Consider the following 18374-nt stretch of genomic DNA (forward strand, 5'->3'; position numbering starts at 1 on the left):
TGCACCTCTCAAATAACAGTAATTTTCACCAACTATCAAAATGTCAGGTTGATTGACTTTTTTTTTCTTTTAGAGCATTTGCAAGTTCATGTTAAAGATTTCTTTAAAAAATAAGATTTCTGATTTAATCTTTACCACCCCCTTTTTTTTTTAAATTACCAGGTCTAGAGCCATAGCAATGTCTCCATAAATACTTGAATGTATGAAGTAAATCACTGATCAAGCAGAATGTATTTGCAGCAGCAGCTTGCAGCCGTACAAGCAAAAACATCGCAGAATGACATTACCGCTCTAGGACTAGATGAACAATGCTCTTTTTGTCGCGAAGTCTCTAAGTTCAAGGATAAATACAGACCTAAAAACTGAAAGTGGAAGTGGTGAAAGTTGTTTTTTTTTAAAGGGACAGTTTACCCCAAGATAAAAAAAACATGTTTTTCTTCTTACCTGTAGCGCTGTTTATGAATCCAGATTGTTTTGGTGTGAGTTGTCAAGTGTTGGAGATATCGGCCATAGAGGTGTCTTCCTTCTCTTGAATACAATGGAGCTAGATGGTACTCAGCTTATGGTGCTAAAAAAAAAAACGCATTTGAAAAACTCAACATCATGTCTCGTTCCAGAAATCATGACCTGGTTATTCAAGATAATCCACAGCTCTTGTTTGGAGCAGTTTCATGTGGGAACTATTTTCTCTCTACTGAACTACACCAGTCAAACGAATCATCACGTCAAAAAAAAACATGCATCTTCTCATGGACGAGAGGCTTGTGCTCCTGGAAGCATGAGATGTAAACGTTAATGGCGCCCTCCTCGGCTGAGCTGTAACGTCAGCTAGCTCAGTGGTGCTAGGTGAGCTAGCGTAGATGCACACTCGCTTCTGCATGGTGTTACGGTTGGGGGGTGTAGTTTGGTAGAGAGAAAATAGTTCCTACATGAAACTGCTCACAGCAAGGCCTGTGGATTACGTCGAGTAACTGGGTCATGATTTCTGGAAAGAGACTTTGCTGTTGAAGTTTTCAAGTGCTGTCTTTTTTTTTTTTTTTTTTTTTTTTTTTTTTAAAATAGCTCCACAAGCCGAGTGCCATCTAGTTCCATTATATTGGATAGAAGGCAGGCATCGCTATGGCCAATATCTCTAATACTCTGCATCTCACACCAATCTAGATTCGTAAGTAGCTCTACAGGTCAGAGGGAAAATATGTAGTTTTGATTTCTGTAGTAAACCGTGCCTTTAAATCTCTGTCTGTCCGCTTAGTAAACTATGACACGAATGATTCAGTGTTGGCGGCAGAGAAACTGTTGCCAACAAGTGGAGCTTGCATCTGCCCATATCAGATTGTACGTCGGGGAGTGGTCATTGTCCCTGTGTTCCCCTACAGTGTGTCTGTGTCCATTCCTTCGCTGCCACACTGCACATTGTCTGATTTTTGTCTGTCGTCCACAGGGTCGGGGCTCAGGCTTCCCTGGGAGGAGGAGGCCCAGAGGGGCTGGTCTGTCAGGTAGAGCTGGACGTGGGAGGGCCAGAGGCAAGAATGGAGCGAGTCCCAGCATAAACCCTGGGGTATGTGCCGTCAACTGGGTGAGATCTCGACATCTTTGGCAAATATTACACTCTATGCTAAGCAGTGTTTGTTTTCCCTCCAGCTGAAGACATGGATGATGTATTGTAAGCAGCATTAATGTTAATGACAAAGTAAACTGTTTGCTAGTTTCATTTTTATGGTAAAGACTGCACATTTCCTGAGGTTCATTTCCTCAGAACCTCTGAATGATGACTCAGCAGTGGTGAATAATAGAGCACTGGCTGATTGTAATTACTCTTCTATAGTATGTGTATCCTAAAGTGAGTCACTGTAACCCTTGTGATTGTGGATCTTGATTGATAACAAGTGATAATAATGCTTATGTCATCACATGGTTTGTTTATGTCTTGTGCTTTCTTCCCTGATGTGCAGATCACCACAATAGAAACACCATACCCAGTCAAGGAGGAGGAGGAGAATGCCATGCATAACACAGTGGTTATATTCTCCAGCAATGACAGTTTCACGCTGAAACAGGTTATTGTTCATTTAATACTTTAGTGCGTTGCTGATGTATTTCATTTTGAATCCTCATCCGTGAATTTCTCCATTCATTTAGATGGCCTGAAATTAAATCTGTGCTTAAAGACCTCTCCCACTGGAGATCATTAATTCCTGTGGAGATTCTGCCAACTGCCTGCAGGAAGTGCAGTCGGTTATGTAACATGGGATCATATTGGAATTTTATTGTTTCTTACTTTCTGCCTTTTAGAGTTTTTGCACTGAATTTAATTCTGTAAACAATAACTGAGTGATAGCTGCTTTCTTATGAAGTTAGTGGTGTGGGATAGTAGTAAAATCCTGCCTTGTTTGAGAAATTATTCTAAGGCTTTAACTGCCTGAGAATTATGTCAGTCGAATCGGATTTGGCTCTTCAATTTGAATATGCGACTATTCTTTCCTTTTTTGTCCCATATGGAGTTTGAACTGGGTACAGCAGGACGTTCAGGAAGATAGCTGTGTTCACGTAATATAGTTAACAAGCCAAGTTAGCCCTCAGAGCTAATGTGTGTTAACCATGCTAGATTGGAAATGTGCAACATTATTTGCCGACACCAGATTAAACAAAAGCCAGAGACTGTATTTTATTAAGATGCTGTGAGCTGTAAATTCACTACTTCTAAGCAAAAGACAAAAGATGATGTTACCTCAAACTCTGACCAGGCAAAGACTTTCTTCCTCCGTGCAACTGCCCTCGTCTCACTTATACTTACCCTGAGTCTTGGTCTGCAACCGCCAGTACTGGAGAGCAGCGTGAGAGTGAGGAGCGCTCACTCTGGAGGCACCTTTTTGTCACATTTGTCAAACATACAAAGTGGCTCGGACCAAGCCACGCAACACTATTCCAGCCAATCATCATATTGAACTCGTGCACAGGATGGGGGAAAGGCCATGGATGTATAAAGGCAGCAGGAGCGGGAGGGACAGTAAACCAGGCACACAACATATTTGTTTGGGTGTTGTGCTCAAATATCAACAGTCACTAACTCATCCTCTAAAAGACCGTTCTGTCTCGCTCTCAGCTGTGAATGCATGCTGAAAAGGGCTCACTCAATCATGGTCATCCTGGTCAAAAAAAAAGGTATTTAAAGGCCAGAGTTTCCAAAAGTGCCGTGTTTTCTTTTTACGTTGCATTTCAATATGTGTTTTGCACAGCTATATTTAAGAAGGGAGGACAAGTGCACTGTTGGTTTTGACCGTGCAGGTTTAGAGTGCAGAAAGAATTTTGATTCCTTCGGTATTTATTTAGTTAATGACTGATACTTACAGCGCCAGTGACGTGGAATGAATATGCAGAACGTATTGATACCTGTGTGATTGGGTGGCAGTAAGCAACCTGAGTTAAAAGCAGTGGTGCAGTGTCTTTGTTTTGTTTTTTTCGACACACACATATTAACAGAAAAAGTAGGAATAACAAAAATGGGCCTCTGGCTGTAGAATGTCAGTGTCTGAGCTGAACTGCCTGAGTGAAATGGGGTAATTAATGATGTCTTATTCCCTCTCAGGACATGTGTGTGGTGTGTGGGAGTTTTGGCCTTGGTGCAGAGGGCCGGCTTTTGGCCTGTGCTCAGTGTGGCCAGTGCTACCATCCATTCTGTGTCGGCATAAAGGTACATCTATTATTGAGCTTGTTCACCATGAACACATGATACCGGAGCACATAGTAGAAATACCATCCTATCATACACAGGCCTATATATAAATGTCTCATCGGTACTTTCACAGATCACAAAGGTGGTGCTGAGTAAAGGCTGGCGTTGTTTGGAGTGTACAGTGTGCGAGGCCTGTGGCCAGGCCACAGATCCTGGCCGCTTGCTGCTGTGTGACGACTGTGACATCAGCTATCACACCTACTGTCTGGACCCTCCTCTGCAGAATGTGCCCAAGGACAGCTGGAAGTGCAAATGGTGAGTGCATTTATGATCATCGCTGCCAAATTTGCTCCACACAGGCATTATTTAAATGTATATGACACAGGCCCCTCTTCCCTTTACTGCTTGTATGTGACGTTACATTGCATATTGCTGTTGTAGGAACTTTACCTTTGTAATCAATTCCGATACTCAAACAAGCTAACTAAGCTAACCGCTGGCACCTGCCTGTCCAACAGAAAACAGGCCAACTCTGCGTAGCTCTTCATCTCCGTCCTCTCTGTCAGTGCTTGCCAGCAAAAGTGAAAGCCAACCCCAGATTCACTCTTGCTTTGGAACAAGCTTTGTCCCTTTGGCATGTCGCCTTGCTTTATTTGCTTTTTTTGCCGCTTTGTGCGTGATTTTCATAGCTTCCCTTTTAATGCATACTGCCTATGTGCCTATGGTCTGGCACCTGGTCGCTACTGTTTATAAAGTCCCAACCTCACCTGCACACATTATTGGCTGGTGACTACACACCCAGGAATGTAGAAATAGTAAAACATGGATAGTAAAATATATAGCATGCATAGGAAAATAAGGAAACATGGGCAGTGGGCATTGTTTTGTAAGAAAATGCTGCATAGTATACCTTTAAATTAGAATTTAATTTGTGTTAGGAAACAATAGAAGAACACCAAACAATAGTGTTCAATATGTACTCAGTAAGTAACTCAGGCAATTTACCACATTCCACCTCCTCTGGTTATTAAATATTTCTCTCTTCTTACTCAATTTGAAAATCATTTTTTAAAAAGATCTGTACTTCTTCAGCTATAGAAAGGCAGGTAAAGTGAATGTCTTGAATATTTTTATGGAGACGTGTAAGAGTGAATTAAGGATTGCTTTTAAAACCTTCACACAAACAGCAAAGAATTTCATACTTGCAGGCTGTGGGCAGTGAAGGGAGTCGGCAGGAGTTTTGCAGCACAGTTAATCTGCATTATCCTCTTTGAAGTAACCTGGGTAGAATGACCTCTGTCCTCCTGTCTCCTGCAGGTGTGTGTCCTGTACCCAGTGTGGCGCCACTACCCCAGGTCTAAGGTGTGAGTGGCAGAATAATTACACCCAGTGTGCCCCCTGTGCCAGCCTTGCAACGTGCCCCATCTGCCTGGTGGACTACAGTGAAGGCACTGTAATTGTGCAGTGCCGCCAATGTGACAGGTGTGCAATGTTTCTACAAAACCTGTCAGCTCAGGAGAACTGGTCTCTATTAATTTTTATTTTTTTTAACATAATTGGCTCTTATCTAAACGTCCTCTTTCCACAGATGGTTCCATGCGTCTTGCCAGGGTCTCCATTCAGATGAAGATGTAGAAAAAGCCGCCGACAGCAGCTTCGACTGCACAATGTGCCGATCTTTCAAGACCACTAAAGGTGAGAGTGCAGCGATTCCTCTAAATGCGGTTTGAGTGTGCGCATGATCAGCTGTACAGTGAATAGACTCAACTATTGACATTTAATCCTCCTGTTTCTGCTGTTTGTTTTTAATGGCTTTTGTGTGTCCTGTGCTGCTACAGTTGTGACCAAGGCCAGAGACTCCATTGAGCCAGTAGTTATGACGCAGATTGTCACAAAGGCTAAAGACATGGGTAAGCTCAGAGCTGCAAAATCAGTGGATTATAAACTAGCAACATGAAAAAATGTTTCTCTCGACAAGACGTTATTTGACTTAAATTCATATAGTGTGTGCTCATTCTAGCTGTAATTGTTTTTCCAGATCTGTCAAGGACCTACACCCAGGATGGTGTTTGTTTGACAGAGTCAGGGCTCTGCCAGCTCCAGAGCTTGTCTGCGACAGCGTCACGGCGCAGGAAACCCAAGCCGAAGCTGAAGCTGAAGATCATTAATCAGAACAGTGTGGCAGTGCTTCAGGCTCCTGTAGACCACCTCGCAGAGCTCTCTCGTGATGAAGACATGGAGGACAACAGAGGTACTTATCTCTTCTCGCACAAGCTTCTTCTTTCATCTCAGACTGCCTATTAGAGGCCTGCAATGCAATAGTATTGGCTTGTGTGTGTGTGTGTGTGTGTGTGTTGTGTTGTGTGTTTTCTCCCAGTTTGACTTTTAATGTTTTTCACCATTACACAGCTGCACAATTCAAACTAGGGCCGCATGATATTGGAAAAAACGGACATTGCAGTGTTTACTTGTTCTGTGATATATAAATTGCAATAGAAAAATACAGAAATATTCATCAGATGACTTGAATAGCTCTGTTTGGAAAGAATTTGATATTTTAGAATTATTTGGGTGATTTTGTGTGGGAGTGCGTCTGCATAGAAAAAAAAAGAAGAAGAATTTTAAAAAGCTGGGGGAAAAAAAACTTTTATTCCGAAACCTTTTTTTTGAGTGTGAACCATCTTCTGAATGGATTTTAGAGGGTGAAATTTGGTAGTTTAATACACTGAATGACTCACCATGACTCCATTGTATTCATAGAATTTTATACTCTTCTTTCAGTCCTGGCTCAAGTCAGTGATAATAATATTATTAATAAGGTTGGTGTTAACATTGACTTTTTAGCTTTGCGGCACTGGGAGACTTATGGTTTCTTTAGGCTAACTCGGTTAGCTTTAACCTGGCTTGTAGCTGGTAACTAGCTTTTACAGTCTGGCAACTTTGGGCTAAAGAATGGTAGGGAGATGTTGTGATAATGTTGCATTAAACAGGTGCTTTATTTCTTCCTCAAATCACGGCCCTTTTCACACTTGCACTGGAAACTGAGTGAATCTAGACTCTCTGCGGACTGCTGTAGCTTCAGAGAGGCACGCGCTTCGCTGTGTCTGCGACACTTGCGGTACTTTCCTACTCACACACGCGTGAATGAGAGCCTCCTTTACTGTAACAAACACCGCCAAATATCATCACATACACACGTAACCTGTCTTTAAAGGGGAAGGTTTGGCCGGTAACATTAGTCATGGTAAATTCGAACCATGCAAGTTTTCCTTTCTTTATCAAGCAGCAATAAATAAAGCAGGAATTAATTAGTCTTACTTGATATCGCACGTCCTGTGATGTGACTTTTTAGGTCGAATACACTGTGATGTCGATGCTGAATGAGTATCTTGTGCAGGCCTAGTTCACACTCAAAATTACTGAGGCTGAGGCAATTGTGATATGTTTGACAGTTTGCTCGGCATTAACAGTGTAGCCTGCATCATAAATTCATTTTAATGGCCCCCTGCAATATTTTGTGTACTGTCCTGTTTTGTTATGTTTAATATCTATGGAGATTGAAGTGTGGACGTGTTACAGTGGGAAGTACTGGACAGGATGGATAGACAGTTTTACAGAGCATGGATAAAATGCTGAAGAGTGAAATGCAAATTTGCTCACTAGAGTAGGCTTGCTGACATTTTCTGTCAGTTTGAATATCATTAGCTGAAGCTGCTATTTATACTTATTTTGCTGTGCTTTAAGAATATAATGGTTGTTGTTTTAGTTTTTAAGCTCTGCAGTGTGTTTGAATGAATAAAGTATCAGAAATGGGTCCTGCATCATAGAATCAATACTGATTAAATAAAAAGAGAGCCATGATCAGCCCTAGTATGAGTCAGATTATCGGCCTGGGATACCCCTAATTAGGAGAAACAACATTAGTGTATTCCTTATTTACCCAAATACAATTCTTTCTCCAAGTCAGAGTTGCATTTACAAAGTGTGTGAAGAAGAAAAAGGTCTCACTGGAATTGAAGGTCCTCAGTAATGGAACTGGTGAACTTAATTTCAATCAGGCTAATGTCCTGCCACTGAGTGCGGTTCAGATAGAATTGACCCTGGTGCTGTTGAGGGGCCTGGCTGGGGTGTTCTCTGCCGCAGGGCTGTCACTCATCATCAGTGCTCTCTCCCTCTTGCAGAGGCGGAGCTCCTAGATTGTGAGGCGAAGTCTGACTCAAGCCTGGAGCGAGAGCCAGCAGAAGATGACTCCAAGGGGGCGGACGGCGGCAAGAAGAGGAAGAGGAAACCGTACCGGCCGGGTAGGGCACCTGATTGAAGGAGACAGCTCCTCTGAAGCGTAAAATGGTGCAGTACAGGCCCGACGTTGTAGCTGTAGCAAAGCACTGCCATCTCAGGGCCTCTGATGTACACGGGGCTCTATCTAGTGTTTCTGAGCCTTCATGCTGGACATTTAATAGAACCATACAATCAAGCTCAATATATCTCACCTCACATCACCTCCACGATTGTGAGGAAACGTTGTTCTTTTGTGGGTATTTGTGTTGATTAATTGCTAATGAATTAATAACCTCTCCTTTTAAGGCATTGGTGGGTTCATGGTCCGGCAGAGGAGCCGTCCAGGTCAAGGTCCAGGCAAAGCCAAACGATCCCTCTGCAGAAAGGATTCCACTGGCTCTGTGTCAGAGAATCCCTTTGGAAAAGAGGAGGGTCTGTACACCAATAATACATACAATATACATAATAATACACTCACATTTGTAAAACAATAGATTGTCCCCTGATCTGCTGATTTATGTTTTTCCCATTTTTCTCTTTGTAGCAGGATGGACGGAGGCTCTGCCTGACACTCCTGTGGATGAGACGCCCCCTGGACCAGAGGTCCCAGAGAAAATAAAGAAACGCTACCGAAAGAAGAAGACAAAACTGGAGGAGGCTTTTCCCGCCTACCTGCAGGTCAGTCACCTTTGGTAGCACACTCTTACTGTTTGAATTATACACTTACATTGTGTATAAACAGGAAGGGCTATTTGCTTCAGCTTATGACCACTGTCCTGGAGGAACTCCATGATCACTGTGTTCAAAAAGTAACTGATTTAATGAGGAATTCTTTTTCAACTTTGTAAAGGAATATCTACAAATAACTAGCTTTTATAATATTAACTTTTTATTAATATTATTCAGCTCATTCAGCCAGCACAGGCATCATGTTTTGTATATGGCGTTATTGATTGCCCCATTGTCACCCTGTGAGATTGCCAATACCCGCTATAATAATGATAATTATAACAACAACAACAATTATTATAATTATAATGAGACGCAAAATAATAGAGGTAATGAACGATTTTAACCACTGAGAATTGACTGCTAAAGTCAAAAACATAATAGCCATAACAGTGGTTATTAAGTCAAAATTTAAAAAAGAAAGAAAGAAAGATGATCAGATTGTGTTGTCTGGGTTTTCTTGCAAATGCCATGCAGCGCTCTCTCTCTCTCTCTCTCTCTCACTCTCTCTCTCTCTCTCTCTCTCTCTGAACCAAAGGGATGTGTTCTGTCGAACTCTCCTCTGTTCCATTCAGAATCAGGGACTACACTGTCAGCTGGTCAGGGAGTCTGTGTGTATGTAATAATAATAATTATTATAATATTGATTTTATACATTAGCGGAAAGACGAGCCAAATATCATCTAGGCATTGGCTGTTGGCAGTCTCTTTGACCATTGTCAGTTCCCCGGGATCACAGCCTATCGACACAACCAAAAAGACACATTTTTGATGAGGAAAAAATAATACTTAAAACAGGTTATTCCATCAGTTGATTTTTGTGATCTGTTTTTGTTTTATTGCTGTGCTAGCCTCCTGTTCATATGCACAGACTCAGGTCTTGTCATGCCGTATCTTCATAAAATGCCTTTTATCTCACCCTTGGGAAGGTTGGGGAATCCAAAGTACATTGCCTGGAAACCACTTACAGAGCCGTGGTGCACGGTGCCCCCTCTGAGCTTTTTTGAAAGAGGAACAGCCTAAAGGAACTCACTGTAGAGGATACCCGTCTCTGATCATGCTCTTTAAATGGCTCCTGTCTGGGCTGCGAATTGACACACAAAAGCTTAACTGGAGATGACTTCAAGGCTCCTTGTCTCTAGCCAGTATCTCAGTGTCACCTTTTGTTGGCCAAAACATAGATATGTGATGTGCATTAAGACACCAGCAGCTGTCAGTGCTACTCTTTATCCCACCACAGTCTGGGGATGCTCAGTCCAACCTGAAGGTCCAACACAGTGAAGCACATTTCATTAATTATTGAAATAGCAACACGTTGGGCTTTTAATGTCTCGGTGCTGCAGGGAGCTGCAGCTACATGTCTTTGAGGATAGTAGATGACTTGTGGGTATAAGTGGTTTGGGGGTGGTAGGTGCTGACAAAAGTGAGGTCAGCGGCAACATGACTGTTAGTTTCAGGGCTTCTCTGTTTCACGTCGGTCAGTTCTCATGGGCCCTCAATGTGTACTGGATAATATCCATGTGACATGGTGATGTGTTTCCCAAGAATGCTGTCAAGAAAGGTAAACTGACAGTCCTTGTGTCAACACAGAGACTTGACCGGTGCTTTGTGTTGTCATGTTCAGGAGGCATTCTTTGGAAAGGACCTACTGGACAAAAGCAAGCAGAGCAGGCAGCAGGGGGTCGAATCAGGCTTACTGGAAGAAGGGCAAAGCCATGTGGAGAGGAAGCACCCAACTACCAGCTTCCTGGACCCTTCATCAGACCCTCTCCTCAGCGCCTCGGCAACATCCCTCCCCACCAGACCATCAGCAGCACGTATGTATACACATTACTTCACTTATCCAGGACGAGGAATGTAATAATTCATTGATTCAAAGTGTTGGACTAAACTGAGAACGGCTAAAATTAAACCTGGAAAGGAATTAATGGAGGTATTGGAAAAGCCTGACAAAACAGGAGTATCTTTTATTTTTATTTTGGCATCTCGCATAACAATGTCTTTTATTCCGTGCATTTCTCCCTCCCTGTCCCTGCAAGTAACATCACCCAATGAGAGCATTAACCCTTTTCACACAGGAGTAAATGGGTATAATAGCGGTCCGCTGAGCGCACATCCACACAACATTTCACCCTATTATACAAAAAAAGTCTCAAATGTGGATCTCTGGTTATTAGTGTTCACAGACTCATTTATGTAACTGCAGCTCCTTTTATTTTACATCTACACTACAGAATTACACAGAATTCCACTTCTCAAATACCACATAAAGTTTCAGTTTCTGTTCACTCTGCAAGCTCGCTCTGTCTCGCCTGCCCACTCACTTTATGTCTTTCACTCTCTCGACCTTTCTCTCAATTTTACATGAAATGACATGTGCCTCTTGTGCTGACCTGACTGACATTAGTTGTGCAATGTTGTTCAGCCAGAAAAAAAAGCCACGTGCCTCAAACAGAATAGTAACAGTGGTTGTTTTAGGCTGATTTCAAACTGAAAAGGTAACATGTTGTGCTTGCCAGCACTTTCAAGCTGTCCAAGGATTGAAGTAGACGTTTGTGTTTAACAGCGGTTGGACATGTTCATTATGTTGCCGAACATAGTTGTGAACTGTTATAGTATACTTAGTGAAACCCCTCTTCAACAAGAACTCACAGCCTCATCCACACTACTTGTCACCGTTTTAACATCAGCTGGCAGAGATTCCACATCATACCTGCCGCCTGCACTCATTCAAGCGTTTCTCCAGATTTGGCACGGCGTACTATGCAGCACACCAACACGGCCAAATGGAGCACAGCCACCACCAAGAGAGTGTTTGTCAACACACAGCTAACTAACATCTAAACACAGTCAAAATCTATCACTGAAACTGATGTGTACTGTATATAAACTGTAGAAAACCAGTATACCAGTAGCTAAGCTGATTGTCTTAATGTTTGAGTGTTTCACATGGCAGGGTATTGCATCCAATAGCTGGTCCCATTTCTGGGCCCAGGTTGCCAAAGTATCCAGAGTTGTTAAACTCAGTCCAACACATCTCTTATAAAAATCTTTTGCCTCCTCTTATTTTTTGGCAAAGAGAGTGAAATTATGAAAAAAACAACCTCTACACACCTGAATGTGTGACAGCATAAAACTCAGAGCTGGCACTCACTAGTTTATATCTTGAAATAACCCAGTACCAAGTTGTATGGAAACTTCTCCAATCTAATAATCCCTGCACTCACGGACTAGGGATGTTCCTGGCAACTAATTTCCCTGTCAACTTAACGAAAATTTTAATTAAGACTAGTCGAAAAAAAGAAAGACTCAGAAAACAGTCAAAATTTAGCACAATTTATTAAGTATTTGAAACATTGTCCCTTTGACGTCTTTAATCACAATCCTCAACAACCACGTCGGATTTTAAAGGCCGCTGAAGTACGAGGGACTTTGCGCTGTGCACTATGAATGTGAACACGACGGCAGCTCAGTCAAAAGTTAAACACTAAAATAACATCTAAAAGTCCAGGACCTGGACTGCACCAAATCCCTGCAAACATTCCTTTGCTGCCATCTCTGGAACTGCTCTCCTCCAACAAAACGGTCAGTAGAACATCTGCTCGATTACCACGATCCAAGCAGCAGTGTCTAACATCCATCTATCCACTGAGCCATCAAACAGTCCCAACAAACTCACATCAATACTGAAACAGCTTGACTCTGTTGTTAAACCCTTACTGTTAATCTAACTGTTAGGTAACATTAGCTATGTGATGCTAACAGTAAAACCTGTCTCACATCAACAGTCTACGGCGCAGAGCTCCCACATTAGCAGCAGCAGCTACAACCTGAACAGTCTTGCATGTGCTGAAGTCGAGTGCGGTGTATTGACAGTTGGCAGTTCAGCATGCTGCCGAAATGCCACTTAAATGTATGAAAGTATGGCTGTACTACATGCTACTCCATTCACATGATGGGTATCGAATGGAGTATTCTACTGGTATCACTTTAAAGGTACTGAAATTTGATCTGATATCATGATTGTTTTAAAGTTACACCTAGCCCTAGAACAACTATTATTAGCAGACCAATTTACGAAATTTTTCATGTAGCTAAGAAGCAACATTTTTGGCCTTAAATATTTAAGTATTCAAACAGATCGTTAAGTAGAGTTGACGAGTTTTAGAGATACAGAGAGACACCAATACATATCCAGTAACGTGGTTAAAAAGAAAGATGGGTGGTACTACTGGTTATTGTCAGATGAAGATGATGTGCTGCAGTGTGAAAGAGTGAGAAAATGGCAAATAAACCATCAGTTTTAACAGTGTAAAGAAATGAAACTGTAACCTTGATGACTGTGACCTTCAGACTACAAGAGGGAAATTCTTTAGGGACTGTTGCACTGAACCGACTGCACCGAGCTTCGAGCCTGGATGAGGAGCATTTTGCAACAACTTCATTAAATGAATCCATAATGTGAAGATAGAGAACAGTGTTCTCCAACTCCAGTATGGTTTAGCATGCTGATGTGCTGGTGTTACAGTTTACATCTGTAGGAGTCATTCTCTGACAGTCACTTTCATCAGTTAAAGGAAAATACATTTGGTGTAGTACATTTTGAGTCACTGTAAAGTAGTGCTGCACGATTTGGTAAAAATGTGCGATTGCGATTATGGTGGACAATATCGCGATTTGCGATTGCGATTACAATATAATTACAATAAAATGTAATAAATAAATGGTATCATGAGTCTTTTTGCTTGATTCAGTGTTTCCCCTATAGTATATCAGGGGCACTGACCTTACCTGACATAGTTATTGTTATGGACAGACAGTGTGTCAATGACCATCAACAGACTGAGCACAGTCAAACACGCTGCTCACACAGCAGCGCAGCACGGAACTGTACACACAGCGGAGCGAGCATATGTTGCGTTCAGGCGTTGTCACGTAAATGACAAATTCCAGCACCATAGCACAACACAGCAGCATGTCAAGTGGGCTGAAACCGAGCAAAATTGCTCAATTTTTCATTTGTTATGGAGTCCATGATTTCCCTGTGACACTTACAAATGTTTGCTTAACTTTGCTTGGATGTTGTTTTATGAGGCTCTGGCAGCGTTCAGTTGTCTCTTTGTCTTTAACGCTACATGGCTCGGTTTTCTCTCACATGCACTCTTCCTATTTTTCCCTGTGCTGTGCTGTCTCAAGTGTTGATGTAAAATGGTCGTGTTGCTGCGGGACGTGGCGACTTTAACTTTTAAACTTTTACACAGCGCGTCTTTCAGGTACAGCGACGTTGGACAGAAAGACGTGCTGTGTAAGTGTAAAAGTTAAAGTCGCCATGTCCCATCTCAAGTGCTGATATAGATTGATCGTGTTGCTGCGGGACGTGGCGACTTTAACTTTTACACTTACACAGCACGTCTTTCTGTTCAACGTCGCCGTACCTGAATCCAAAGTATCGCCATGTAACAGACGTTTTTTTCGCCACCAACTCAGCCTGTTCATGGTCGAGCTCATGCTCTTCTTCAGCGTCTGTGTTGGTCACTGCTGCACGCCGGCTGCACGCACCAGGATAGCTTGTGGGCATGATGTCAACAAACTCCACACACTACAGGAGAGTCAGTCACGTTCACAGGCACACACGTTAACATTTATTTAGACTACATTAAATCGCAGCCTTTTATGCGGTTATGTAATCGCACACCCTGACATCGCGATTGCGATTAGATTAATTGTGCAGCACTACTGTAAAGTACATGTCACGTCAGAGGCCAGCCAATGAAGCAGTCGTTTACATACAGTTTCCTCACTTGTTTACTCAGAACCAAATTCTACATGTGGCATCCAAACAAATGGTCCCAAATCACATTCTCATGTCCGTTCAACATCACCATCAATTATGATTTGTGACGGTTTGGTTTCTTTCTTTTTTTGTTTCTTCCTTTTTCCCCATCTACAGAGACGTCTGAGGAACCATTAGTTGATCTATCTGATGTTCTGAACACTGATGCAGACATCTTGGGAATGCTCGGAAAGCCAAGCAGTGACTCTGGTGCGTCTTATATCTCACAGGCAGTCACAGTGGCAAGAATTTATCAATAGTCACCTAGCCATGGGTTCACAGGAATCTTTTCCTCCCGGTTCAGAAATTTCCTCAGACACGAAGTTTGTTTTGCTTTCACCACTTTAATGATTTTTTTTAAATGTCACATTCTTTAACAATACTTTTTGTTCATCTTTGGTTTTTATCTTTTGTTTGTTTGCATTGTCTGAAGCGTGTTGTGCTTGTTCTGTCTTCACTATTTTTTCACTCATTTTATCTGGTTTTGGGTCCTTGTAGGTCTTGATTTTTGCCCCTTCCAGGTTGACAGCTCACCTCCTCCTTTTGGTAAGGGTGCTATGGCCTACTAATCCCTTGCTTTAGTGCATTCTTCCTCTCTTACGGTGTTTGTCTCTATTTGAGTGTGCATGTATATAAGCTGCTTCATACTTAGCTTTTTTCTCAACCATTTCAGATTGTTTTAACACCCATAAACTGCTTAGTGCTTACCTAACCCAGTGCACAGTGTTCACTCAAATGCGTATGGTGTGTCCGTCTTTGTCCGTGAGCCTCCTAAACCCTTTCACAGTGGTGACATTTTTGAAATACATAAGAACAAATTCATAGCTGCTCGATCGAAGATGGCTTCAAGATTGCAAAGAAAACAAACCGACAAGGACATTTTGGCATTCAAGAAATAAGCAGTTCAGAACCAAAAAATTTAGTTTCCAGGAGGCCTTGGCGAATGTCCTTCAGTTCTTAAACACTGTGAAGGTCTTCTGTTCTCAGTCCTGTGGTTGGATGACAAAAAGCACTGCAGTCCATGTCCTCCGTTCTTTGTGAAAACGACTTTGTTCAGCATTAATATATTAATAGAATTTTGTTCTAATACAGATACTGCCAATTAGTGGTTGCATTCATCCTTTGGTAGACAATTTTGTGTTGAAGAAAGTAGAAAATAAATGAAAAATACAGACAAGAGTAGAAATGGTGTTGGGTTTTTTTTTACGTAGTGATAAGGCCCAGACACACCAAACCGACAATAAAGAACAATTGGCAATGAAGGCCGACTGTTGCGTCACCTCACCTTGTCTGTTGTCTCAGCCACAATGTTGCACACAAACACACCGCAAAGACTACAGCTGAGGGCCAACTAGCACCACATTCTGTGGCTGCGTAGGAGGAAATAACTCTCCACACTAGCAGGAGGCGGTAGTCTGCATTCGTCATGAAAAGGGAAACCAGAAGACCGACAAGATGGATTCAAGACGCTAGTTAGCCTCTTAGCACATAAGCAAAACAATATGATAATTACACAACAAAGCATATTTTTACCGTGCAAACAATAATACATTTACAAACCATTTCTGCTGAAGAGCTCAACGGCCCTCTTGACTTTTGCTTACTTTCCTCACTTCTGTTTCTCTTCTCGTCCACTGAGCTGAACTGCCAATCCAAGTGAATTCACTCACTGACTGCAGCTCTGATGCCGATTTAACTTGCTGAATCAGACGCAAAAAAGCCAACAAGGGCGGACCAGTGTCAACATTGCTGGGCACCGCAAAAACTAGGGCAAGAGACGCTCGTTGTTGACCAAAAGTCGAACGTTGGCTTGGTGTGTCTGGGCCTAGAAGATAGAAACTCCAGCATCATTTTGATAGAAGCAGCTCGCAGTGTAGAAACCCAAATTATTTACATGTGCTTTGTTATGGATTGGATCAGCCATTTCAAAGCTGATGAATGTTGCAGGGTTTCCTTTTTAAATAAATCAATAGTACATAATTGATGGGCCAGAGCAGTATTTTCCTACACAAACATTCAAGTGTTTGTGTACCTTTACTGAGAAGTAGTATGACCTATTTGTCTCTTCACAGTTCCCAAAACACTGCCTTTAAACAACACAGGAACCCCGAGGAGCTGTAATCACATACTATTGAGTTTTGATTGAATTCCTCAGGCTGTTAAGACAATAAACATGTTCTTACTTCACGTCTGTATTTATGATCACATTCTTTGTTGGGTATTTTGTTGGTTGCTTTGTGTGTGTGTGTGCTGTGTATGTGTGCGTGTTATGATTTGTTTTTGTATGTCTGTGTGTGTTTCTACAGCTGGTCTGGACATCGGGCCCCTGGCAGACAGTTCCCCAGTGGCGCCCCAGTCTCAGGCCGGCCGGAGGACACCTCGAGCCCTCCCAGAGGAACCCCTGGACGGCATTCTCAGCCCAGAGCTTGACAAGATGGTCACTGATGGTCAGTGCGGGAGATCCAGACATCCAGATGCTTTACAGTGTTGTTTTAAATTTCATACAGGAGGAATAATCTCTAATTCTTTTGTTGTTTCAGAATCAATTCTCAGCAAACTTTACAAAATTCCAGGTTTGTAATTTCATACTTTTTTTGCTGTACGCTTGCAGCTATCAGTCTCCTACACTAGTTAACTGAGCTGTAAACTACCAATGTAGTGTTGTTACAATACATAAACCACGGTTCAGGGTTTTAAGAGTTACCACAGGTCCTGAAAATCCTTAAAAGTTTGTGAATTTGAAGGGGGAAAACAAGGCCTTGAAAGAGTTTTAAACCATGCAGTGTTGGGTCCTTGAATTTGAGGGAATTTGGCCTGGAAAGTCCTTGAAAAGTCTTTCAATTTGATGTTTGAAAAACTGTGAAACTTGTGTTTTGCAAAAAGTTTTATGTTCTTCAGGCTAGTGAGACAAATTGTAGTGTCCTTAAGGCAAACATAAAGTTGTCTTTCATAATAAATACAGGAGGAATTAATTCTGACATTACAGTTAATTAATTTTACCCACCCTTATAAGTTTATGCGTATTATATGCAAACAACATCATTATTGTCACACTCTATTACAGAGCTAGAGGGCAAAGATGTGGAAGACCTCTTCACAGCAGTCCTTAGCCCCAGCACGAGCCAACCACCTCCACCACAGGTGCCTCACCCCCAGGGTCCAGGGCCCCTCCCTGCCACACCTGGCACTAGTATGCCTCACCCCAACGCAGGTACATCATTGAGCACCTTGTTATGGTCATAGGTAACATTTGACTCTTGTTTTTGATACATTTAAGTCACCTCTTTAATCATGTGTGCAGGGAATCCCATGTTTCCAAGGATGCCAATGATCAATGGTATGATGGGACCAAACCAACGCTTCCCTACAAATTCAGGAGCAGGGCCCTGCATCCCAGAAAATTTCTCCCCCCTTAACCGTATGCCTTTCACTGACAATCCAAGGTAATGCACTGCTTTCATCATTAAAACGTTTAAATATTTTTAAAAAAAAAAAATGATTTTTCTGTTTTTCTCTGCAAAACCAGAGTGTATTGATTAAAAGTGAGTTGTTTTCCTTTGTTGTTACAGGGATAGAAAGTTTAATCAGATGCCTAGAGAGGCAGTTGGTCCATGGTCCGCCCATGGCCCCGGCCCCACACCCCCTGGACCTCTGCCTGAGGGGGAGACTGAAGCCATGTCAAATGCCCAAAGGAGTACACTCAAGTGGGAGAAGGAGGAGACACTTGGAGAGCTAGCCACTGTAGCGCCCGTCCTATATACCAATGTCAATTTCCCCAACCTCAAAGAAGAATACCCAGGTTTGTGTACATATATATATTAACATATATTTTCCCCTTGCCCATGTTTTTTATTGTCATCA

At 42.2% G+C, this 18374-nt stretch overlaps 1 protein-coding gene across 15 annotated transcripts in view; it reads left to right on the forward strand.

Moving 5' to 3' along the window:
• kmt2cb (lysine (K)-specific methyltransferase 2Cb) overlaps positions 1-18374 on the forward strand; it is an 84728-nt gene that overhangs the window by 43553 nt on the left and 22801 nt on the right. For 5 of the 15 annotated variants that reach the window (XM_033637634.2, XM_033637636.2, XM_033637640.2 and 2 more), the window contains 19 exons: positions 1442-1576; positions 1953-2057; positions 3587-3691; positions 3807-3988; positions 4991-5155; positions 5262-5368; positions 5512-5583; positions 5712-5924; positions 7855-7974; positions 8258-8383; positions 8496-8629; positions 10305-10497; positions 14631-14723; positions 15012-15059; positions 16820-16960; positions 17054-17086; positions 17578-17724; positions 17815-17956; positions 18083-18312. In XM_033637634.2, the coding sequence (XP_033493525.2) occupies positions 1442-1576; positions 1953-2057; positions 3587-3691; positions 3807-3988; positions 4991-5155; positions 5262-5368; positions 5512-5583; positions 5712-5924; positions 7855-7974; positions 8258-8383; positions 8496-8629; positions 10305-10497; positions 14631-14723; positions 15012-15059; positions 16820-16960; positions 17054-17086; positions 17578-17724; positions 17815-17956; positions 18083-18312 (2491 nt within the window). The remainder of the gene's footprint in view (positions 1-1441; positions 1577-1952; positions 2058-3586; positions 3692-3806; positions 3989-4990; positions 5156-5261; positions 5369-5511; positions 5584-5711; positions 5925-7854; positions 7975-8257; positions 8384-8495; positions 8630-10304; positions 10498-14630; positions 14724-15011; positions 15060-16819; positions 16961-17053; positions 17087-17577; positions 17725-17814; positions 17957-18082; positions 18313-18374) is intronic. The other 10 variants (XM_033637637.2, XM_078173366.1, XM_033637638.2 and 7 more) reach the window with 8 other exon arrangements.

Source organism: Epinephelus lanceolatus, chromosome 12, assembly GCF_041903045.1.
Source record: "Epinephelus lanceolatus isolate andai-2023 chromosome 12, ASM4190304v1, whole genome shotgun sequence".
In the NCBI taxonomy this organism is placed as follows: domain Eukaryota; kingdom Metazoa; phylum Chordata; class Actinopteri; order Perciformes; family Serranidae; genus Epinephelus; species Epinephelus lanceolatus.